This window comes from Lithobates pipiens, unplaced genomic scaffold (genome assembly GCF_037356315.1).
Source record: "Lithobates pipiens isolate NorthernLeopardFrog02 unplaced genomic scaffold, aLitPip1_a1.2 Scaffold_23, whole genome shotgun sequence".
Lineage (NCBI taxonomy): Eukaryota > Metazoa > Chordata > Amphibia > Anura > Ranidae > Lithobates > Lithobates pipiens.
The window spans coordinates 74094438-74119280 of record NW_027507785.1 but is presented as its reverse complement, the minus strand read 5'-3'; the positions used below and the strand labels follow the sequence as shown (position 1 = coordinate 74119280).

The following is a 24843-nucleotide window of genomic DNA, read 5'->3' as shown; positions in this document are numbered from 1 at the left end:
AGGGGAACAGATGTATGGGGGGGACAGAGGGAACAGATGTGTGTGTGGGGGGGCAGAGGTCAACATGTGTGTGGGGGGGAGGAGGTTACAGAGGGGAACAGATGTATTGGGGGGTCAGAGGGGAACAGATGTGTGTGGGGGGGCAGAGAGGAACAGATGTGTGGGGGGGACAGAGGGGAACGTGTGTGTGGGGGGGTTACAGATGTGTGGGGGGGACAGAGGGGAACAGATGTGTGGGGGGGAAAGAGGGGAACAGATGTTTGTGGGGGGGGCAGAGGAGAACATGTGTGGAGGGAGGAGATTACAGAGGGGAACAGATGTATGGGGGGGACAGAGGGGAACAGATGTGTGTGGGGGGGGCAGAGGTCAACGCGTGTGTGGGGCGAGGAGGTTACAGAGGGAAACAGATGTGTGTGGGGGGGAAGAGGGGAACATGTGTGTGTAGGGGAGGAGGTTACAGAGGGGAAACAGATGTATGGGGGGGACAGAGGGGAACAGATGTGTACAGGGGGACAGAGAGGCATGTGTGTGTGGGGGAGGAGGTTACAGAGGGGAGCAGATGTATTGGGGGGGCAGAGGAGAACAGATGTGTGGGGGGGGGACAGAGAGGAGCATGTGTGTGTGTGTGGGGGGGGAGGAGGTTACAGAGGGGAACAGATGTGTGTGGGGGGGCAGAGGGGAACATGTGTGTGTGTGTGGGGGGGGGGGAGGTTACAGAGGGGAACAGATGTATGGGGGGACAGAGGGAACAGATGTGTGTGTGGGGGGGGGCAGAGGTCAACGTGTGTGTGGGGAGAGGAGGTTACAGAGGGGAACAGATGTGTGTGTGGGGACAGAGGGGGACATGAAAAAATGTACATGCGTTGCACAGATGTACTACATATGTCTTTTTTCCCTTTTTCTTTTCTCTTTGACATATGCTTTCAGATCTAAGAGATATGAGCTTGATAAGGTACAGTATGAAGGAAATAACTAAACAAAAGGCAACCAAGCTTTGCAAAATAATCCCTTTAAATGTCTTAGGCAATAATTAAGAATGTTGTTTACTGTTTGACATGTTTGAATGGGCACGCATTCCCATTGCTTGGAGCCAAAAGGATCTAGCTGGAGCCGGAGACATAGCAGTTCTTATACTGGTCAATACATTTGTGATGTAAATTCCAGGAGCACAAGGAACAAAGACTGTGAATTGTGTAAGGATAGGGAAAGAGGGGTGGGGAGGAGTTACTAAGATATTTTAACAAACAGAAGACAGATAATACCTCATTCTGAAAGAGATCTGAAGAAAAGCTACATTTGAAGCCGCTATGTGGACTTTGGTAGCCTCCGTATTGTGTCTGATGACCTCTCTTACACACACTGAAGAGACCTGCCCAGGTAAGTCCAATCATAAAACTGTAGAAGGGACAATTTAGAGCAGTGATTCTCAAAATGAGTGCCCTGGCACACTATCGATTTTCAGGTGTGCCAAGTGAGTTTTGAAAAAATATTTACTTAATGTGATTGTAGCCGTATTAGTGCAATTGTGACAGAGAAAATTGAGTACTGTCCGTGATACTTTTTTTATTTGCACTAACATACAATTTTTCAGGACAAGCTTTCGGGGTATGTCCCCTTCTTCAAGGTCCAAGCAGTACTGATTTACAATTTGTAAATCAGTAAAGGGGACATACCCCGAAAGCTTGTCCTGAAAAATTGTATGTTAGTGCAAATAAAAAAAGTATCACGGACAGTACTCAATTTTCTCTGAAAAAATATTTAAAATTGTTATCGTTTTGAAACCATTAACATATCGAAAAATTGAATGGTAAATCAATGTCGCAAAAGTTAAAAAAGTAACATGTATAAAAACGCAATCCCTGTCAGTCTGTCATTTATCGATTCCTTTCATAATGCGAGACTTGTGCGAGATCTTGGTAGAACTCGATCGATCTAACTATATTATAATAATAGAGACCGTTCCATTTGTTTGTTCCGTTTGTTTACTTTGGAGCGTTGCTTCAATCTGATTTGCTCTTGAAAGCAAGCACATCCTTCACTGTAAATTTAAAATGAAATATATATTGAAAAATAAATAAGTTCTTCACCTCAAAAATTGTTACATTTTTTCAGGTGTAGCGTGAAAAGTTTTAGATCTTTTTGGTGCACCGCAAGACAACAAAGTTTGAGAGACACTGATTAAGGCTGGGTTCACACTAGAGAACGCAGCGGCTCACTGCAGGAGTGCGGTGTGTCTCCATTCACCGTTTCAGGTCCCATTTCAGCCCTGAATTTTTGGCAGAATTGGGACCTGAAACAGAACAAAAGATGCACGGGGCTCCACGGCTCCTGAGCCACTGCAGAGATGTGAGAACCGGCTCCATAGAGAGTCGATCACAATCACCTGCTTTGTGAATTAGATGCTAGGAATAGGGATGAGCCGAACACCCCCCTGTTTGGTTCGCAGCAGAAGGTTGCGAACAGGTAAAAAATTTGTTTGAACATGCAAACACCATTAAAGTCTATGGGACACGAACATGAATATTCAAAAGTGCTAATTTTAAAGGCTTATATGCAAGTTATTGTCATAAAAAGTGTTTGGGGACCTGGGTCCTGCCCCAGGGGACATGTATCAATGCAAAAAAAGTTTTAAAAACTGCAGTTTTTTGGGAGCAGTGATTTTAATAATGCTTAAAGTGAGCCAATAAAAGTGAAATATTCCTTTAAATTTCATACCTGGGAGATGTCTATAGTAGGTCTGTAAAGTGGCGCATGTTTCCCATGTTTAAAGCAGTTCGAGAGCAAAATGACATTTCGAAAGGAAAAAAGTAATTTAAAAGTACTAGCAGTAGCACCGGCTATAATGAATTGTTGGTTCCCTGCAATACACATACAAGTCATTGAAAAAAACGGCCTTGGATTCCCCCACAGTGTATTACCAGGCCCTTTGGGTCTGGTATGAATATTAAGGGGAACCCCAAACCAAAATTTAAAAAGAAAATGCATGAGGTCCCCCCAAATTCCATACCAGACTCTGAAGGGTCTGGTATGGATTTTAAGGGGAACCCCGCACCAATTTAACAAAAAAAAAATGGCGTGGGGGTCCCACTAAAAATCCATACCAGACCCTTATCCGAGCATGGAACCTGGCAGGCCACAGGAAAAGAGGGGGGAAGAAAGAGCACCCCCCCATGAACCATACCAGGCCACATGCTCTCAACACAGGGAGAATGCCCCCATGTTGATGGGGACAGGGGCCTTATGCCCACAAGCCTTGCCCGGTGGTTGTGGGGGTATGCTGGCGGGGGCCTTATCGGAATCTGGAAGCCCCTTTTAACAAGGGGACCCCCAGATCCCACGCCCCCGTGTGAAATGGTAATGGGGTATAAATGTACCCCTACCATTTCACCAAAAAAGTGTCAAAAATTTAAAAAAAGACAATAGCCGGTTTTTGACAATTCCTTTATCAATGTCTTCTTCTTCCATCCTCTTCTGGTCTTCATTCGGTTTTCTTCCTCCATCTTGTTCTTCCCCGCTTCTTCCTCTGCTTCTTCCTACGATCCTCTGCTTCTCACTCTGGCCTTCTCGTCCGCATCTTCCTCCGGCTTCTTCTTCCCTGCTTCATTCTCTGGACGATCTGCATCCATGGGAGGTTCCCGCTGTGTGACGCTTCGGTTCTTCTAACAGTTCTTATATAACTGAGGGGGGGGGGCAACCGGCGACCCAGCCCCACTCTGACACACAGGGACTTCACGGGTACTTCCCTATGGTTTTGCCCGTGGTGTCAGAAGGGGCTGGTGACCCCGCACCCCTGTGACATTAGGGGGAAAGCCACAGGGAAGTCCCCATGAAGTCCCTGTGCGTCAGAGGGGGGCAGGGTCACCGGGTGGCCCCACCCTCAGACATCCTCCGCATGTTGAGAGCATGTGGCCTGGTATGGTTCAGGGGGGGTGCTCTCTCGCCCCCCCCTCCACCAAGTTGCGTGCTCGGATAGGGGTCTGGTATGGATTTTTTAGACGGACCCCCACACCATTTTGTTTTCTAAAGTTGGCATGGGGTTCCCCCTAAAATCCCTTTATTTTTTTAATTTTGGTTCGGGGTTCCCCTTAATATTCATACCAGACCCAAAGGGTCTGGTAATGCACTTTGGGGAATCCCAGGCCGTTTTTTTCAATGACTTTTATGTGTATTGCAGAGACCCGACAATTCATTATAGCCAGTGCTACCGCTAGTACTTTTAAATTACTTTTTTTCCTTTAGAAATGTAATTTTGCTCTCAGACTGTTGTAAACATGGGAAACATGCACCAATTTACAGTCATACTATAGACACTTCCCAGGTACGAAATTTAAAGGAATATTTCACTTTTACTGTTTCACTTTAAGCATTATTAACACTTTTTATGACAATAACTTGCATATTGAACTTTAAAGAGGAAGTAAACCCTGATGGGCTTTACTTCCTCTTTGTTTCCCTGCAAAGGTAAAGCATAATGGGCTACTATGCATCGGCGCATGCGCAGAAGACAGCATATTCATTCATTCGGAAAAATCCAAACTAACAAAAAACCAATTAACAAACGAAAATCTGAAAAAACAAAAATCCCAAATTCGAAAATCAGAAAGAACGAAAATCCAAAAATAAGAACAAAACCCGAAAATTCGAAAGAACGAAAATCCAAATTGTTTGTATTAATGATAATAATAATAATAATAAAAACTATATTAGTTATAAACTATTTTTCATAGGTACTGGAACTATTAAATCATCGGTACTGGAATTTCCTTTAAAATTTGGCTGTTAGTGAATATAATGAATACACATTTATTCAAAGTTACGAATTATCCGGCTATTGTTATTTCGGAAAATTCATAACTTTGAATTCATATTTGTTACGTTCACTAACAGCCAAATTTGAAAGGAAATTCCAATAACTATAATTGAATAGTTTCTAACTATAATTACAAAAAAATTAATAAATAATAATAATAAAAAACTATAATAATGGTTAGTAAACTTAATATTTTAATTATAATAGAATTTATCCGAATGTTTTTTGTTCTTTCAGATTTTCTGATTTTCAAATTTTCGTTCTTATTTTCACATTTTCGTCCTGTCGAATTCTCAGATTTTCATACTTATTTTCAGATTTTCGTTCAGATTTTCTGATTTTCTGATTTTTGTTGTTTCGGATTTTCAAATTTTCGTTCTTATTTTTCAGATTTTTGTTCTTTGGGCTTTTCGGATTTTCATACTTATTTTCGGATTTTTGAATTTTCATTCCTTCAAATTCTCATATTTTTGAATTTCTGATTTTCATTTTTTCGAATTATTACGAGTTATCAAAAAAACAAATACCACATCTAAATTAATGGAACATAATGAATTAAAATTTATCCAAATTTGAATTATCGAAACAACGGATACTGCCTCTAAACAGATGGATCGTAACAAATTTGAATTAACCCGAAGTTACGAATTTATTCAAAATAATGAATATTGATCATAACAAATGATCCAAAAATCTGAAAAAAAAAACAAAAAAACGAAAAAGACACATTTTTTGGCAATGCACATGTCTACTCAGTATATATATTTAGAAGCCAACATACTGGAATGCAAAGACCTGCATTGTGTACTATTAGGGATTGGCAAATCTGCCTAGGTTCTGTCCACAAACTCTTTTGCAAATTTTGCAAACATTTTTACATTTGTAAACATTAAAATCTATTGAGGGAAATTCTTGTTATCCAATTCTTAATAACAGCCTGTTTGTAGTTTTAACTAGTGAACTATTGTCAATTAAAAAGCATGGGAAACAGCACTGCCGTATGTACCAATGTGAAAAAAATACTGTACAATCCGTTTAATGAAATTACTTGTTGGATGTGATAAAGCTGTACACAGTGTTGGAGAACTGTACAATTTTCATGGACAGTGGGGATGGGTCGAATATCCCCGGTTTAGTTCTTGCCAGAACTCTCGAACATCGCAAAAGTTCAGACCAGAACTGCAAACCCCATTGAAGTCTATGGGACCCAAATTTGAAAAATCAAAAGTCCCCTTTTTGAAGGCTTATATTCAAGTTATTGGCCATAAAAACGGTATGGGGGCTCGGATATTGCCCTGGGGCAAATGTACCAATGCAAAAAAAGCTTTTAAAAAAGATAATTTTTAAAGGAGCTGTGATTTTAAGTCAATGGCTCCCGCTGCGGTCTTAGCCAATGAGAAGTGAGAGTCCCGACTCTCTTGCACATCGTTGGAGAATGATCGGGCTTAGAGAACTAGGACTATACTAAACTAAGTTTGGGACTTTAAACGAGGCAATAATAAATTATATACCTCCATCCCTAATATCTTGAACAAGAGGGAGCAATTTGTGGGACTTTATATGAAGCACATTACTGAATCAGAATGGACCAATCAATAAATGGTTATTTATTGCAAATGGTATACATACACATAGACGAGAGAGTGTCAAAATGATACAATATATTATTGAGATAAATTCTGAATAATTCATAATATATACAAAGTATCTGGACATAATATTAAGTCTCAATGTATAAAAATAGTTCATAATATAAAACAATTATCTCAACATGATTAAATAGTAATAGACCTTGAGCATATAGACCAAATTTCAATGGTATCATATAGACGTAGTAACAATAAAAGATTGGTTCATTATAATAAAAATGTAACATAGTACAACCAGTAGATATGGGAACTGTGACGTGGCATCATAAAGGAGCTGTACGTGTTTCGTGGTTACATAGAGCAGATGCATAGTTAAGGAGTATCTATAAAAAATGGCAAAACTGTATGATGTTAGAAAAAAGATTTAAAACACGGGAGAAAGAGGGGCAACACAGAAGGCCCCAAACACTCTCACCTCTATGTAGCAAATTGATAGAACTGTTGGCAATATCAATGGTAAAGGGCACTTTAAAAGATCGGGCTTAGGTAAGTATTAAGAGGGGCTGCTAAACAGACTTTTTTTGCAAAAAATGCATAAAAGGTAAAAAAAAAAACTTCAGGATCTAAAAACACTTTAAAGCTTCCTGTTTTTGTTTTTTTCATTAAAATAATAAACATGTTATACCTACTTGCTCTGTGCAATGGTTTTGAACAGAGCAGCCCCTGTCTGTTTGGGTCCCCGTTGGCGATCCTGTTTCCTCCACCCCGCTGAGTGCAACCATAAGAAGCTACTTCCTATAGGGGCACTCGTGTGGGCTTGCTCCTGGGACGGGCTGTTTGTGTCTATTCAGACACACAGCCCAGCTCGCCCCATCCCCTGCTTTCTGCTCACAATGGCTCCTGCTGCTCTCAGCTAAGCATTTTAGAGTCAGGAGAGGAGAGAGGAGCTTCTACAGTAGGGTGACCAGATGTCCCCGTATCCCGGGGAAATCCCTGGACCGAGGATACCACACCGTCTGTCCCCGGTTTTGTCCCGGGATATTGTGGTGGACTAGGCCAGGGGGCAGGGTGGCTGTGATGCCCGGTAAAAAAGACGCAGGGCAAAGACACTGTATACGGCCGCCGCTACACAGAGATACACTTGCAGAGCTGTAGCAGAGTGGTACACAATCACTTCTCTGCCCAGCCAGACAGGAGCTTCCTAGGCCCCACCCAGCGTGCTGCGGCAGAAAGGAGTTAATAAACACTGCCATTAATGCAGCACAAAGGGGTTAATTAACTGTCACTGGTCACAAATGCACCAGCGACCAATGGTAATACATTAACCCCCTGCATGCTACATATTACAAATAGCAATACAATTAAAAATAGCAATACAGATTAATGACCCCCCTAGCGTATCAGGGTTCATCAGTGCCTCCTACCAGTGCAGCTTCATCAGTGCACTGTATCAGTGCTACCTAACAGTGCCCATCAATGCCAACTTATCAGTGCAGTCCCATTAGTGCCCATCATTGCCACCTATCAGTGCCCATCATTGCCACCTATCAGTGCCCATGTGCCCATCATTGCCGCATATCAGTGCAGCCTCATAAGCGCACATCAGAGAAGGAGAAAAATTATTTATTTACAACATTTTATAACAGAAACTAAGAAAAAATGTTGGTCTTTTTTTCATTTGTTTAGCAAAAAATAAAAAACCCAGTGGCAATTAAATACCACCAAAAGAAAGCTCTATTTGTGTGGAAAAAATGTCATATGGGTATGTGTTGTTACCATGCAATCTTTTACTTTCTGAATTGTTCATTTATATTGTTGTTGTTGAACCAAAATTCTTTGGTAAGAATAAAATACAAAATATGCATTGAAATGTAAGATGGCCGCAGAAGTCATCCAGGGTAACAGCGTCCAATCAGACAGCTGCCTCCCTGAGGACACGTTCAAAAGCTTCAGAGGAAGAAACTTCCTCTTATCCTCCATTCACTTATGTATTGTAACTTCACTCTGGATTCCCTTGAAGATGCCATATTTTGACAAAACACATAGCGGCAAGGCCCGGACATCATGATGTCATCACGCATACTGGCCCAGCAGGAACCTTTACAGCTGTATGGATGAATACTCTTTGACAATGGATTTATGAAGAAACATTCTTTCCAGACCAATCAATGAATGTTCAATGAAGAAGTGAACTGCCATCTAGATAAAGGAAGGCCCATAGATGTGGTGTATCTGGATTTTGTAAATTCAATAAAGTTCCCCACAAACGTTTACTGTACAAACTAAGGTCCATTGGCATGGACCATAGGGTGAGTACCTGGACTGAAAACTGGCTACAGGGGTGAGTCCAAAGGGTGGTGATAAATGGGGAGTACTCGGAATGGTCTGGTGTGGAAAGTAGGGACCCCAGGGAGGTTCTGTTCCTAAACTATATTCATAAACGATCTCGAGGATGGGATAAACAACTCAATCTCAGTTTTTGCGGACGATACAAAGCTAAGCAGGGCAATCATTTCTATGCAGGATGTGGAAACCTTGCAAGAATATCTAAGCAAGTTAATGGGGTGGACATTGGACAACTACATGGAAAATGAGAGTCCAGAGAAGGGCAACAAAGCTAATAAAGGGACTGAAGGACCTCAGCTATGGGGAAAGGCTACATGCATTGAACTTATTCTCTCTGGAGAGGAGACGCCTAAAGAGGAAGTAAAGGGAAACAAATAAAAAAATAAAAAACACACCCTGCAAGGCAAAGGCATAATGAGCTAGTATGCATAGCATTCTAGCTCATTATGAATAACTTACCTGAGAACGAAGCCCCCGAAGCTGTCCTCCGTCTTCCTCTTCGCCGCTGCCATGGATCCCGGAGTGACTTCTGGGTCTCGCGGCTCCGACGCTGTGATTCGCCGGAGCCGTGATGACGTCACTCCCGCGCATGCGTATGGGAGCCGACACTCGCGGCATATTGCCGCGATCTGCGACCTGCCTAGTGCGCCTGCCCGCCGCTCTCTACGGCGCATGCTCCGTAGACAGCAGTGGCTGTCTTCGGGTAAATATCTCCTAAACCGTATAGGTTTAGGAGATATTTCTTGGACCTACAGGTAAGCCTTAATCTAGGCTTACCTGTAGGTCAAAGTGGTTTGTAAGGGTTTACAACCACTTTAAGAGGGGATAAGATATCGATGTACAAATACCGTACTGGTGACCAGGGAAAAAACTTTTCAGTGAAAGGAAATTTAAAAAGACTGAAAAGAAATTTGAAAAGATTCTGTGCATTAGTCGTCTTCTATATGTATCTTCAAAGCACTATGACATACATTTTTGGATATTCCAAAGACACTTCTCCATAGAGAGTAGAGTCTGGTAAATTACCCCTTGGGAACATGAGAATGACCATGCTGGGCATGGTTACATGCTTACCATGACCACTGTATTTAGGGGGGTCATGAATTTCTGGTAAACGTTTTTCCTGTTTGAGCACTGGGACCTTGGCTTTTTTGGTATTAAAGAAGACCATTTTCCATGCCCATTGGGATTTCATACTGGGACTGTGGACTATTTCAGCACCAGTTTTTATTTTAGCACATTATATTTTGATGTTTTAAACTACTGAGGACTTTTGGTGGTGTTATATTTAAAATTTCTAGATTATTGTTAATTTTTCATGTGTTATGTTAGATGCATGATGATTTTTTATGCTGTAAGTGCAGGTTTTTCCTTCCTTCCTTCTGTATCGTCGCTGTAACCCAGTGCCATCTACAGACAGGAGGATAAACTGCACCTGCCTACAAACAGTAATGTTGACTATATGAAGCTACACCAGTGAATTCTCTTTAAGGCTCCTTTCACATGGGGCAGACTCCATTGGAGTCCGCCTGCTCAGCGGGGAATCTCTCCGCTTTTTCAGAGCACACACAGACACAGCCTGCTTTCCTGTATGGGCAATTGGATGTAGACGGACCACCGGTTAATTAGCCATTAATTAGATCAGTCCACTAATGTGATAGGGGTCTTATGGGGAAGTTTCTTTAGAATACCCAAAAATGTATTTCATAGGTTGCTATGAAGGTACATATAGAAGAGGACTAATGCACAGAATCTTTTCATGTATTAGTGAATTATGTTAAATAAATATCAATGTTGTCTTACTGTATAATCTATTTCCCTAAATTATATTTCCCTACAGATGTAAAACTTGTTGGAATTGAAGGCTCTGACAAGTTGGCTATACTTCGTGGATGTCCTGGGTTGCCTGGACCTCCAGGCCAGAAAGGTGAACCCGGTGCTCCCTCAGAGAAAGGTTAGTGGATAATTGACCGTATATGAATTCTCACATAGAATATACACAGGAACCTTTGTAAGGCTCCAAGCACACTGGATGTTAAAACAACGTTATAAAAATGCCATTAGCTTTGTAGTGAGTCTTTCAAAGTTTTGTAACGTTTTTGCAATAGCGTTTATTAGAGTTTTTTTTTGCATTTTCCACGTTAGCATTTTTGAGAGTTTTTCTTCTTTAAGAATTTTATTTTATTTTTTTGAGCCACGGTTTTTATAGTTTTTTGACGTTTATTGGCGTTTATGCGCGTTTAACGCTTTTAAGGCTTCATGTACACTGCTGCTGCTAAACGGACGTTTAGAAGCAGTTGGGCATTTTTTTTCAACTGCTCCTGAACTCTCCTCTATGTCATCTTATCAGTACATGTACACAGGGTCGTTTCTAGGCAGTTGAGTTTAGCGGCTTTTTTTTTGGAATGCAAAAAAAATGGGTTCAGAAGCTGAGTTTAGAGGCATTTCAAGCGCCAAGCGCTTCTAAGCGCGGTAGATTTTTGACTATTTTAAAAAAATATTTTTTTTTAAAAACGCTTCTAAACGCAAACGCGGCAAAACTGACATTTTAAACACAGGTTACTATCTGTCAAGTTAAATCGTTCAGGAGAGGTTGTAAAAACGTCCCATGTACATGAAGCCTAAGCGTTTTTTGTGGTCAGAAAAACAGCTCCTGAACTCAATTTTAGGGCATGCAGACAACAGCCCATAAACTCCAATGCATGATAAACATTCAAAAACATCCATGTGTGATACATAGGATAACATAGAGGGGAGTTTATCGGCTGTTAAAAAAAATGCCCAAACTCCCAAAAATGTTAGTTTATGAGCTTCAGTATGCATGGAGTTTAACTGTGCGAAGTCAAGAGGCAGCCAGAGCTATGCTACTTCCATCCTCTTTCTCCCCTGTTCCCAATTGCACTCTGGCTATGGATGAGCTTTCAACATAAATGATTTAACAGAAAAATTTTGTGTATTCCAAACTACCCTTAATAAAAGAAAGTAGAAGCTATCTTAATAAAAAAACACCAATTGTCATGGTCAGTTTGATTAAACCATGTCAGACCTATTTTCTCTGAAGGCCTATTCACACCAGCCTGCCACTGCTGTGGTTTAAACACATTCATTTAAATATGCTGCCCAATGCACTAAAATATAGCGCATGTGGCATTCTCAGCAAATGGATGGCTGTACGCAGCAGTGCTCTTGTAAATGACAAGGCTTCTTTACATCTACCTTTATATCTATCTCTATATCAACGTTTACCAGTGCATGTGCACCCAACATTTTTTTTTTTTATGTGAAATTGCATGTTTGAAAAATACATTAATGTGCATGTGCGGGTAAAACCAATGCAAAGAAACATTGTTGTTTACAAGAGCACAACCGGGTAATTTATTCACTCATATGGCCAGCTGTATACAGCATGTGCAGCTCCCTGGGTGTAGTAAAGCACTGGGAAATTACACCAGGCATCTAAAATGCCTGTGTAAGCCCTGTGTGCATGAACTCTTGAAGAGAACCTGTGACCATACCATTCATTTCAAGAACAATCTTCATAATGTGCATTTAATGTATTTTAGATATGTTATTTACCTGTAGAAGCCTCCCTTGTGTAGACATCCAAAACCCTCAGACTGTTTCTGCGCAGCACCATCTTGGCAGTGATATCAGCAGCTCCAGCAGATTCAGATCTGTCACCCAACTGACACTCTATAGCAGGGTTTTCCAACATTTTTACCCTCGGGGAACCCTTGGCAAAAAGCTTGAGATCTTAAGGACCCCCTAAAAAAACATTCAGAGATATTGCATGGACCAGGAGCCATGCTCTGAAGGAATGGCATGCTGTTCCTTCAGAGGTCTGTGCCATAAACAGTGACTTCATCATGGCTCAGCCAATCAGACGGTCAGAGTCTGCGAACCCGGAAGGAAGTCCGGTTGAACATGGAAGCCCTGTCAGCTAGAGGGCTTTGTTTTAAGGTAAGTTTCTCATAATGTGCAAGTATGCGATGCACATTATGACATTGCCTTGCAGGGTAAATTTAGGGGAAAACCTATACCGTATTTATCGGGTATAACACACACCGGCGTATAACACGCACCCCAAGTTTAGGAGGGCATTTTAAGGAAAAAAGTTTTAGGAGGGAAGTTTAAGGAAAAAAAAAACTTACATTTAAATGCCCGCCAATGCAGCCTTATCAGTGTGCATCTGCAGCCTTGTCCATAATTGCAGAATGATCAGTTTTATTTGCAGCTTGCCCAGCATCATTTGTAGCTTGCCCAGCGCTGTTTGCAGCTTTGCAGTGTAATTTGAAGCTTGCCGAGCGCCGTTTGCAGCCTTGCCCATGTTTAAATTTCCCGCCGCCGAGACAGACCGAGCGAGCGCCGCCGAGACAGACCGAGCGCCGCCGAACAAGACCGAGCGCCGCCGAAAAAGACCGAGCGCCGGCGAACAGTCCTCCCTGCTGTTTCTCTAGCGAGCGCTGCCGAAAAAGCTCGAGCCATCTGTACTGTGTATTCGGCTGGGCTCCGCTCGCAGTCCCGCCCAGTATGGGCGGGACTGCAAGCCGAGCCGAGTACACTGTACAGTCGGCTCGGTCTTTTTCGCAGCGTTCGCTCCAGAAACAGCAAGGAGGCGGGACTACAAGCGGAGCTGAGCAATCGGCTCTGTCTTGTTCGGCGGCGCTCGGTATTTTCCGGCGGCGCTCGGTATTTTAGACTCACAGACAGTGGGGATCGGCTTATAACACGCACCCACGATTTCCCCCCGATTTTAAGGGGGAAAAAGTACGTGTTATACACCGATAAATACGGTATATCAGTGCCCACTTACATTATTGTAGTCACTCCCCCCTTACATCAGCAACCCCCGCCCCCCCTCAAATTGGCCTGGCAGCGCTGTCACTGACCTCTTCTGAGGTGCACCGTGCAGGGCTCAGTCACATGGCTCCAGCTTGGTGGCTCTGATTTTATCCTATAGCCTCCTCTCCACAGTCCACATGACAAAAGACAAGAGATGGTCAGAGATTGTGGACATGATACAAGAGATGTTCAGAGACTGCAGACATGGTACAGGAGATGGTCATAGGCTGCGGACAGGATACAGGAGACAGTCAGAGACTTTAGACATGATACAGGAGACGGTCAGAGACTGCATACATGGTACAGGAAATGGTCAGAGACTGCAGACAAGATACTGGAGATGGTCAGAGGTTGTGAACATGATACATCAGATGGTAAGAGACTGCATACATGATACAAGAGATGGTCAGAGACTGCAGACATGATACAAGAGATGGTCAGAGACTGCAGACACAATACAAAAGTTGGCCAGAGACTGCGGACACGATACAGTAACAGGAGATGGTCAGAGGCTACGGAGCGGACAGAATACAGGAGATGGTCAGAGGGAGCAGACATGATATGATCAGAGGCTGTGGAGCGGACAGGATATGATCAGAGGCTGCGGAACGGACAGGATACATCAGGAGATCAGAGGCTGCACGGACATGGTAGTGTCCTCCTTACCCCCCTCACAGTAGTTTCCTCCTCTGTCCCCTTCATATTACTTCTCCACATCAGTGTCCTCCAGGCTCCTCCTCTGTCCCTTTCACCTTTCAGTCCACACAGGCACATCAGTGTCCTCCTCTGCCCCCTTCATGGCTACATCAGCAGTAATGTCCTCCTCTGCCTCCTTTTATTATCCCCTCGCACAAGTGTAACTGTCCTCACTGCTCCTCAGCTCATCCTCTGCTGTAGCAAACTCGTGGGGTACCGCCGCAGCACCCCCAAGAATGATTGACTTCTATTTAAAAATGGCGGCAGACGGCAGCATCACATTACTGCTCAGGTGCCACCTGGTCGAGTGTGTACAAGGTTTGCTGAGCCCGACAGGCTTCGGAACGGTGCAGTGCACGGCCGGCTCGCATATTTTTTATGGGGGCTGCTGCCCCTAACAGGCATTTACGGGCAGCCCGAAAAATGGCTGAAATTTACGGGCTGCCCGTAAATTCACGAGCGGTTTGGCAACACTGATTCCAATGTTGATTTCAATGCACACTGGCAGTGAATACAGTCAGTGTGCATTGATACCTCATGCCTCCTCTGTACTTAGAGTTCCTGTGAACTCAGAGGGTGGTGCTGGGGGGAGAGTGGGAGCCTGTGACTGAATGTTGCAGGAAGCGGGATCCTGTGTATGGCAGCACTAAATGCAGACTGTGAAGGGGGAGAAGAGAGCAGAAGCATGCGGCTGAACGTAGCAGGAGGTGACATCCTGTATATGGCAGCGGCTGAATGCAGACTGCAGAGAGGGGGAGAAGAGAATGCAGCAGGAGGTGAGATCATAGTAGCTTCATGTATAGTTATGGCATAACATAAACCTACTATGATCTTAAATCTTGGTACATTCAGTCTGATCCAGCCGTATGTCCTTCTCTCTGCTTCCTCCCTCCGCAGTCTGCATTCACCCCTTCCATTCACAGGATCTCACCTCCAGATCCAGCCATGTGCTTGTTTTTTCTGCTCCCTACCTCCACAGTGTGCATCACTGGTACCGTTCAGACAAGAGCTCACCTCCTGATCCAGCCACTTGCTCCTGCTCTGTGCTCCCTGCTTCCATAGTCTGCATTCAGCGCTCCCACTCTCTGCGCTCCTTCCAGCGCCGCCCTCTGAGTTCACAGGGGCCGGAACTACAGAGGAGCTATCGGGTATCAATGCACTCTGACGGTACTCACTGCATTGGGACCAACACTGGAAATAACATTGGGCAGATATACATCTGTTCCAATGTTGATTTGCGGCAGAACCCCTGGGGACTTCTCAGAACCCCAGTTGAGAAACACTGTTCTATAGTATTTCCTTTCTCTCCTCCCCCCGTAACTGCATAAAGGTTATGTAGGAGGCTGGAGGGAATGGGAAATGAGCTGGCCCAGCACAGATATTAACTAGATACTTCCAGAAAGGCACAGAGGCTGTTTTAAGGAAATAACTGTATTTGAAGATGATAAATTTGCTAGCAAGTTCAAAGATACATTGAAAGAGAATAAAAATAAATTATAGAAAGAAAAATCACTGAAAGTAAGCATACAATAAAAGTGGGCCTTAGTGAAGGAGCCAATTGAGAGTCCATTCATTACAGGGAGCTCCAAAACTAAAGCAGTGTAGAAGCCACCGTGGGAGTCCAAAGTACCAAAGCAAGCCTCCTCAGTGACTAAAAAAATGTGCATTTATTATTTATAACTCAGGCACCTGGGTGGATGATGGGTGCAATGTCAGGCTTCTGCACACTCTACCATTTCTTTCCTACTTTCTGCCCATATCTCCATTCAGGCTCTCAGTTAGAAAGTTGGAGGGAATGTCAATGGACTATGAGAATGCTGATCAGCGCCCTCATATTCCATTGAGAACTACAAGTAAGTCTGTCGTGGTGGTTTTTATTTATTTACCAATCTCTGTAGAAACCCCCGCCCGCTGTCATGGGGAGCCAGGGGTTTGGGGGTGTGGGCTGCAGAACATGTTACATGTTACACCCTAAATATGGGTGTAACATGTTCAAAAGGTGAACTTATCCTTTAAGTATAAGGGTAGAGAAATAAGGTGCAATAAAAAACAGTTGAAGTTTAGTTAATCCTATAAAGTTTGCTCTCCTTGAATACATGAGCTCTCAGGAAATGTTTGCTCTGGGTATAGACTAGCATGGTAAAGCCAGATATGGTTTCATTATCATTGTGGTTACTGGACCAATAGAAAAATGAATCTAAATATTATTGCAACTCTTTCCTGCCAGGGCCAAAGGGAGAACCTGGGAAAGCTGGACCTGCCGGGCCGCCAGGTATGGTTTTAGGTGTCTTTATCGCACCTTTTGTACATGAGACCAAACACTTTGATTTCATCTGTCAGACAACTGCTTGGTTTTGAAGATGTTCCTTAAGGTGTATCTGAAGCCAAAACATTTTTTATTTATTTTTTGATTTGCCACTCGGGCCCCATTACAGTGATTATCTTCATGTCCTGTTCCGTAGACTCAACAGGACAACAGGACAACCCCTCTTAGTTGTCATGGAAACAAATATCCCTCATTAGATGATTTCCCCTCTATTAATGTTCTGGTGGCAACTTAAGGTTTTGTATTTAGCATCACTTTTGTTTCTGGAGCCATTGGTGATAAGAACAGGGACAGCGCAACTTCCTTATGGGGACACAGGCAGCAATTCAAACGTGACCGTGGATCTAACCCCCTCACCACCCTATACAAACCAAAAAAAAGTTTTTCATTTAGTATACACTTAATTTAGTGTCTGTCCTGTTGAAGGATGATGAAGAACCCACTAAAATAATGCCTTATCCTTTCCATATGCTTGGGAAGTAGGGTTACAATCATTAATTTATATGATGTGATAAGATACCACAATCATAATTTAACATTTACATCTTGTAATTTGGCCTTTTGCAGCCCCTGTTACGCTTACTAAATCCCTTTAAGTATATATCTTAGACCAGTGGTCTTCAAACTGTGGCCTGGGGGCCAGATGTGGCCCTTTGTTTGCCTTTATCTAGCCCTTGTAGCACTATTCCTCCCACTAACACCAACAATGGAGCACTATTCCTCCCACTGACACCAGTAATAGGGCTCTACTCCTCTCACTGACACCAATAGTGGGGTACTATTCCTCCAACTGACACCATTGATGGGGTACTGTTTCTCACACTGACCCCAATGATGGGGCACTATTCCTCCAACTGACACCAATAATGGGGTACTAGTTTTCTCACTGACACCAATGATCGGGCAGTATTCCGCTAATGAACACTGATGATGGGGCACTATTCCTCTCACTAATACCAATGATGGAGCATTGTAACCAATGCCAGGACATTTTTGACTCCCATTGGCCACAATCTGGTCCCTCTAAATTTTGAAGGACAGCAAACTTGCCCATTGTTTAGAAAGCTTGGAGACCCCTGTCTTAGGCTATTACATTAGACTGTAGAGTTGCGCTAAAAGAGAAAGAAAAAGTAAAGCACAATCGCAGTGAAGTACTACTGAGCAGGAAGCAGAGCTTACACACTAAATGAAGATGGCTGCTCACATGGATGTCTATTCAGTAAACAAAGTAACAACATTTTTTAAACATTAACTTACATCGATACATTATTTAATATTAATAATTAACATGAGTGCAGTTTTTCTTTAATGAAGAACAGATGTCCCAGGTCTACCGCAAAAAAGTGAATGTCTATGAAACCTATTTTTATATTCATTATATTTTATTTTGTTTGGTTTCGGTACAGGGGTAGAGGGTGTTCCAGGAGACAAAGGGCAAAAAGGTAAGGATTGTATTCATTACTATTGTCTAGAATAACTGATGTATTTATTTCATGCATTTCTATAGCACCAACATTTTGGAATCTAAGACTAGACATGGGCACTGTCAAAAAATTTGTTTTGTTTCGTTCCGTTTCATTCCGTATGAAAAAAAATTTTATTTCGGAATTCGTGTACAAAATTCAATTCGGATTCGTACAAAATACGAATTCGTAAATTACGAGTCGTAAACTTTTCATTAAAATAACGAAAGTTCGTTATGATGAATTTATCAGATCTTTAGCATTGACAGACATACAATCTAGCTCCTGATATTTGCACGGTGCTCACATGATCATTGCACAGCCCTGTTGGAAGTGGACTAAGTAATTACTGTACAATTACTACATCCCTACAGAGAATTAAATTATTTTTCATGGCTAAAAGATTCAGCCTTACTGACCAGGCAGCGTTGTCTATAGTTAAATCTTTCCTCCAAACCCTACAGCCGCATGTATCAAACAAGCCAACACTTGAAATATTAATTCAGGAGAGCCCTGTATTCCAAGTTGCCATCTGGGACTAGTAAAAGTGTATCTCTAGACAAAGCCTTTAATTATTATTTTTTTATAATTCTAAGGTTAGACTCTTTGAAGTTTTGATTGCTCTCTGTGTCCCCATTGAGGGTATTCACCCCTTTGTCCCTGTGACCATGGTCACCAAGAAAAAAAAGTGAGGGGAAATCTAACATTTTTTGAGTTGGCTCCAGAAGAAGAAGAGGTGAGGGGAAATCTTTTAATGGGGACAGCTGTCTAAAAAGGGAATTCACTTTGACTTTGGGTGATTTAAACTGACTTCCTGTTGTGTCTCCGGGACAGGAAGTTAATGGTACACAGACAGCAAAATTTACCCTTATGCCACGTACACACAAGTGGATTTTCCGTCAAAAAAATCTTGGATGTTTTTTCCGACGGAATTCCGTTCAAGCTTGGCTTGCATACACACGGTCACACAAAAGTTCACTGAACTTACGACCGTCAAGAACATGGTGACATACAACACTACAACGAAACGGGAAAATTAAGTTCAATGCTTCCGAGCATGTGTCTAATTGTTTCCGAGCATGCGTAGGAATTTTTCGCATTGAAATTGGTACAAACAAAACTTTTTCTGACCAAAAATTTGAGAACCTGCTCTCAATCTTTTTCTGGCAGGAATTCGGTCAGCAAAAGTCCAATGGAGCATACACACGGTCACATTTTGCGACCAAAAGCTCTCATCGGTCTTTTGCTGGCTGAATTTCCAATCATGTGTACGCGGCATTACCCTTCCCTACTCTCTAAAACAAAAATAAAGTGTTGGCTACATTCACTTTAAAGTGGTTGTTAAAAAATAAATGTTTTTGCATGAAGGTAAAAAATCTTCAGTATGCAGCTCCCAGACCCCCTAATACTTACCTGAGCCTGATCTTGATCCAGCTATGTGCACAAGAGCAGCTGCTCTCCCAGCTCTATGCCTCCTCATTGGCTCCTGTTCCTGTCAATCACAGCCAGTACGGAGGGAGCCAAGGGCGGGCCTGAGATGCGCTCTGTGTGCCAATGGAAACAGAGAGCTGGCTCAGGTGCGGGCCCTCACAAATTCCCCCATAGCAAGCGGGAGGTGACAAGAGTGCCAGCAGAGGACCCGAAAAAAGGAGTATCAGGGTTGCTCTGTGCAAAACAATTGCACAGGGCAGGTAAGTATAACATGTTTGTTAAAAGAAGAAAAAAATTGTGCCTTTAGTATCACTTTCAGTATTAGGAGGAGATAGTAATATGCCATAGTGTACACAAAGAATGCTGTACCCAACTCACTAAATTCTGTCTTCACTAGGAGAGAAAGGAAACCCGGGCACTCCAGACCGAGGCTATGGTGAGTTATGGGAGTATTATTCTGGGAGAATACAAACTGTTTGGTATTCTTCGCTCCATGTGGTAAGGTGATGATATTGCTCCTTGTAAAGTAAAAGGATAGAGCGGTCATCTTTGTCTACCTGCTAGACATGTGCAGAATGTAAAGATTCGTTTTGTTTCGTTTTGTTATTTACATAAATTTGTTTAGTTAAATTTGTTTAATTCATTTAATTTGTTTTTGGAATTCGTTTTGTTTATTTAGGTTCGAATCGATTCATAATTTACATAAATTAGTTTAGCTAAAGTCGTTAAATTTATTTAATTTGTTTTCAGAATTATTTTCGTTTTTCCTAACTCAATTCGACCAAATTTGGAAAATTCGAATTCCATTTTAAATCAAATTTATTCTATTCCCAATTCGCAGTCTGGAAGATGGTTATATTCTTTCTATTTCATTCTATTTTATTGTTTTTTCTATTCTTTTATTTTCTGTTCTATTCTTTTATTTTATATTTATTTTTATTTTTTTTAACTTAATTTCTCTTTATTTATATTTCATATTGTCATACAAAAAATTCAAAGTACAGTTCAGAAAATGCATATGAACTAAAAACAATGATCTCTACATCCCGTGCATAATACCTTTTTATCGCCTCGTACCCCAACACCAAATCCTCCCAGTCCTTTCCTTCCACACTAAATCATTTATGGCCTGAGTCCATTCGCTTGAGAGAGGTGCCCCTGCTGCCTGCCATTTCTGTGCTATCAATCTCCGTGCTTGAAACAGACATCTTATAACAGCAATAGTTGTACTCCTCCGCTCCCCCTGAATTCTCCTGTAACCTAGTATACAGGTTCTAGGGTCCAAGTCTACCTTAGTCCCAAAGATCCTGTTTATGGTTTCAACTATTTCTTACCAATATCGAAACAGCTTTGGGCACCTCCACATCATATGTATAAGGTCTCCAAAGCCCCTGCATCTATGGCAGTTAGCGTCCGTTCTCTTACCGAATGCGAACAGCCTCTTAGGTGTATAGTAAGCGCGGTGTACCACCATCAAGTGTGATACTTTTTGTGATGGAGAGACTGAAGTCAGTGGGCCTAGCTCCAGTATTCTCCTCAACTGTCCCTCTGTGATTTTTCCTATATCCTCTTCCCATTTCTTCTTCTGCTTAACCAAGTCCAGTTCTGTACCGATGCCTTTACATAGTAATTCGTATGTAGTGGATATGAACCCCCTAGACTTATTTATCTTGTATAACTTCTGTGACAGAAATGTCTTATCCAGCTCAGGCATCTGGGAGCCAAACTGTGCTTCTAGGGCATGTCGGAGCTGTAGGTATCGGAAGAATGTCTGCTGCGGTATATTATATTCCTTTTTTAGGTCCTTAAATGTTTTCAAAATTCTGCCCTCATATATTTGACCCAGCCTCGTTATACCCTTCTCCTCCCAGGTCCTAATTTTCCCTATTAATAATACTTCCTGCAGGTTCTTGTTATCCCATAGGGGCGTATATTTTGACCACTCTGTGCACCCCATCTGTTTTTTTGCGATCTTCCATACTTTACTCATCATTACTATTGTGGGATCCTTACGCTGAAAGGAGCGTGCCTCTAATACATCCCCCAGCATTTCATGTGGAGCCTCTATCAGCATAGCTCCAGTATTAAAGTTGTTTATCTCCTCCTGATCACTGCTCACCATATGCTGCAGCTGCGCTGCTAAATAGTAATTCCTAGGGCATGGTACCGCCGCTCCCCCTCTATCTGTTGGCAGCTGTAATGCCTGGAGCCGGATCCTTGCTTGCCCCTTTTTCCAGATCAACTCACGAAAAAGGGTTTCAAATTTCCTAAACCACTTCATGTGTAACCAAACCGGGGCGTTGTGTAATACATACAACAATTGTGGTAACCATATCATCTTAATCAGGCTGCATCGGCCTGCTACCGATAAAGGGGGCCGGCTCCATGCATCGCAGCTCCGCTTGAGTTTCCCCAGTAACGGAACTATATTTTTGTCCACATACTGGCCGACATCTGTTCTTAGGTATATGCCGAGATATTTCAGTGCTCTTACCACTTCCATATGCGGGATCCCCCGTGCCGTCACAGTGCGCAGGTTGTCAACTTGGAGCAACTCTGACTTCCCCCAATTTATTACCAAACCCGTAAAGTCTCCAAAAACTTCCACTAATTTGATTACCTTCTCAAGAGATTGGCCGGTGTCTCCTAGGAAGAGGAGGACATCATCTGCATATAAAGCGATTCTCTCCTCCCTCCCTCCCTTCCTTTGGAATCCAGCTATATCGGCGTGTGACCTAACCGCGATTGCCAACGGCTCCATTGCAATTTCAAAAAGCAGTGGAGAGAGTGGGCACCCCTGCCTTGTCCCCCTGCTCATTTCTATTTCTTTGGATTGTTCCCTATTAATTCTTAATCTTGCGCTAGGGGCACTATACATCATTTTAATCCATCCAATAAACGTGGAGCCAAATCCGCACAGCTCTAGAACATACCATAGATACTTCCACTCTAGACTGACAAAAGCCTTGGTCATATCCAGAGATAAAATCGCTCTTGAGCCCCCCTCCACCGCTGGCGTTTGTATATTCAGGAATGCCCTTCTTATGTTCATGCTAGTTGATCGTCCCATTATGAATCCTGTCTGATCTGGATGTATGAGCTTAATGATAGTTTTGTTTAACCTATTTGCGAGTACCTTGGCCAATATTTTAATATCAGAACATAAAAGCGATATAGGCCTATATGAGGCCACATCTTGGGGATCCTTTCCTTCTTTGGGTATCACAATGATGGTCGCTTCCATCATGGATGCTGATAATTTCCCTTCTAATCTTGCCCCTTCCAGGGTCCTAAGCAGCTCCGGGAGTAGAATCTCACCGTATTTCTTATATATCTGGGAGTGACAGAAGGTCCTCAATTATGCAGTCTACACAACACTCCACCATCTCATCTCAATCCAGACCCCCCATAGTCCCATCTCATACCTCGAGGGTGATTGTGTTCTTGTTCAGGTGCACTTTCTGAAAAAGGGATATCTTTCTCCCGGCTTCACTTCACCTCCGGGGACGCCGTTTAGAGCTATACACAGCTCGCCATGCAACCGCCCCGCGGTCAGCTCTAATCACCCAGCCTCACTTTACTTTTGCTTCCGTGTATGCTCGGCGTGCTCTGGCTGGGTTCGGCTCCCTTCAACAAACATCGGCCGCCCTCGGTAGTTTTCGGGATCTTCCAGCTGCTTCCGTCGTTCCACGGGCTTTTCAGCGTCCCTCCAGTCACACTCAGTTCCCCCAGCGAACATACGTCATAGCGGAAGGAAACACAGGGAGAGAGCCTAACAGCAGTCTGCTCACATCCCTTCTCTCGCGCTCACTCAGGTACGCCGCTCACATCCGGCCACTCCCCCATATTTATTTTTTCTATTCGATTTCAAATGTATTCTATTCGAGTTTTGGCAGATGGTTATATTGTTATATTGTTTTTTCTTCTCTATTCTTTTCTATGATTTAATTCTCAATTATATTGTTTTCTATTCTGTTCTATTATTTTCTGTTATATTCAAATTTATTCTATTCAAAATTTGAATTCTGGAAGATGGTTACATTCTTTCTATTTTTTTTCTATTCTATTCTAGTGTTTTTTTCTATTCTATTCTTTTATTTTCTATTCTATTCTAATCTATTTTTCTATTCTATTTGAATTCAAATATATTCTATTTGAAATTAGAATTTCAGAAGAAGGTTATATTCTTTCTATTTTATTCTATTCTATTCTTTTTTTCTATTCTATTATTTTCTATACTATTCTATTATTATTTTTTTCTATTTGGATTCAAAGTTATTCTATTTGAAAATAAATTTCAGAATTTCAGAAGATGGTTATATTCTATTTTATTCTATTCTATTCTTTTTTTTTATTCCATTCCTTTATTTTATATTCTATTTTATTCCGTTCTTTCATTTTCTATTCTATTTTGATTTGTTTTGCTCTATTCTATTCTTTTATTTTCTATTCCTTTATTTTTTATTAATCCTTTTATTTTCTATTATTTTTTTCTTCCATTCTCTTATTTTCTAGTGTGTCCTGTTTTACTCTATTCTATCTATTATTTTATTTTCTATTCAATGATTTCTCATTCTATTACTTTCTTTTCTATTCTATTCTATTCATTTATTTTATTTTCTATTTCATTCTCTTCTAAAATTCTAATTTGATTTGAAAACTATCCGAATTTTCATTTCATTATTTCGGATTTGTTTAAATTTGTTACTTCTGTAATTCGGAAATGCGGATACATTGGTGGTTCTGGCAGTTTTTCTACCCCTAGTGTGCAAGGACCCTTCAAAAATATAAATGTAATTATGACTACAGACATGCAATAATTTTGTGTCTTTTATAGCTGCCTAAACCTAAAGCCTAAACCTTCAGGAGAGATGCAAATTAAACTAGAACCTGAGTCAAAATGTTATTATTGTCCGTGTCCCCACTGGAGAGAGTCACCATCTTTGTTTGTCCTGGTGACTGTCATTGGAACAGAAATTGCTAAGAAATCCAAAGTTTTACAGTTTTTACCAGAACAAGTGGTGAGGGCAAAACTTCTGAAGGGATACTCTGGTGACAACCATATAGGAAGGAACTTCCTCTCACTTTAGATATGTAGCACTGACCCCCGAAGGAGCTGCTGGTTTTATTGGGCTTTCTACCTTCTTGTATGCTTCTCCGTCTAGGGTTTCCCGTGGTAGATGGCCCAAAGAATTGTGGAAACTGACACTGAATCTTCTTTTGGGTTATTTATTTGAAATAGAAACAGAGTCTCTGAGTTTAGGGTAGAGGGTTAGGAATAAGTTCAGGTACTTTGGACTACAAAAATGGAAAGTCTCTTATAGGAAAAATCCAGAGAAT

General features: G+C 41.9%; 1 protein-coding gene across 1 annotated transcript in view; it reads left to right on the top strand.

Annotated features, from left to right (window-relative positions):
- The first annotated feature begins 1121 nt into the window (after window positions 1-1121).
- The window catches only part of LOC143927667 (ficolin-1-like), a 35455-nt gene continuing 11733 nt past the window's right edge, over window positions 1122-24843 (top strand). Inside the window, exons 1-5 of the mRNA XM_077451890.1 lie at window positions 1122-1377; window positions 10586-10699; window positions 16511-16555; window positions 18016-18051; window positions 19901-19939. Of these exons, the coding sequence (XP_077308016.1) occupies window positions 1308-1377; window positions 10586-10699; window positions 16511-16555; window positions 18016-18051; window positions 19901-19939 (304 nt within the window). The 5' untranslated portion in view covers window positions 1122-1307. The remainder of the gene's footprint in view (window positions 1378-10585; window positions 10700-16510; window positions 16556-18015; window positions 18052-19900; window positions 19940-24843) is intronic.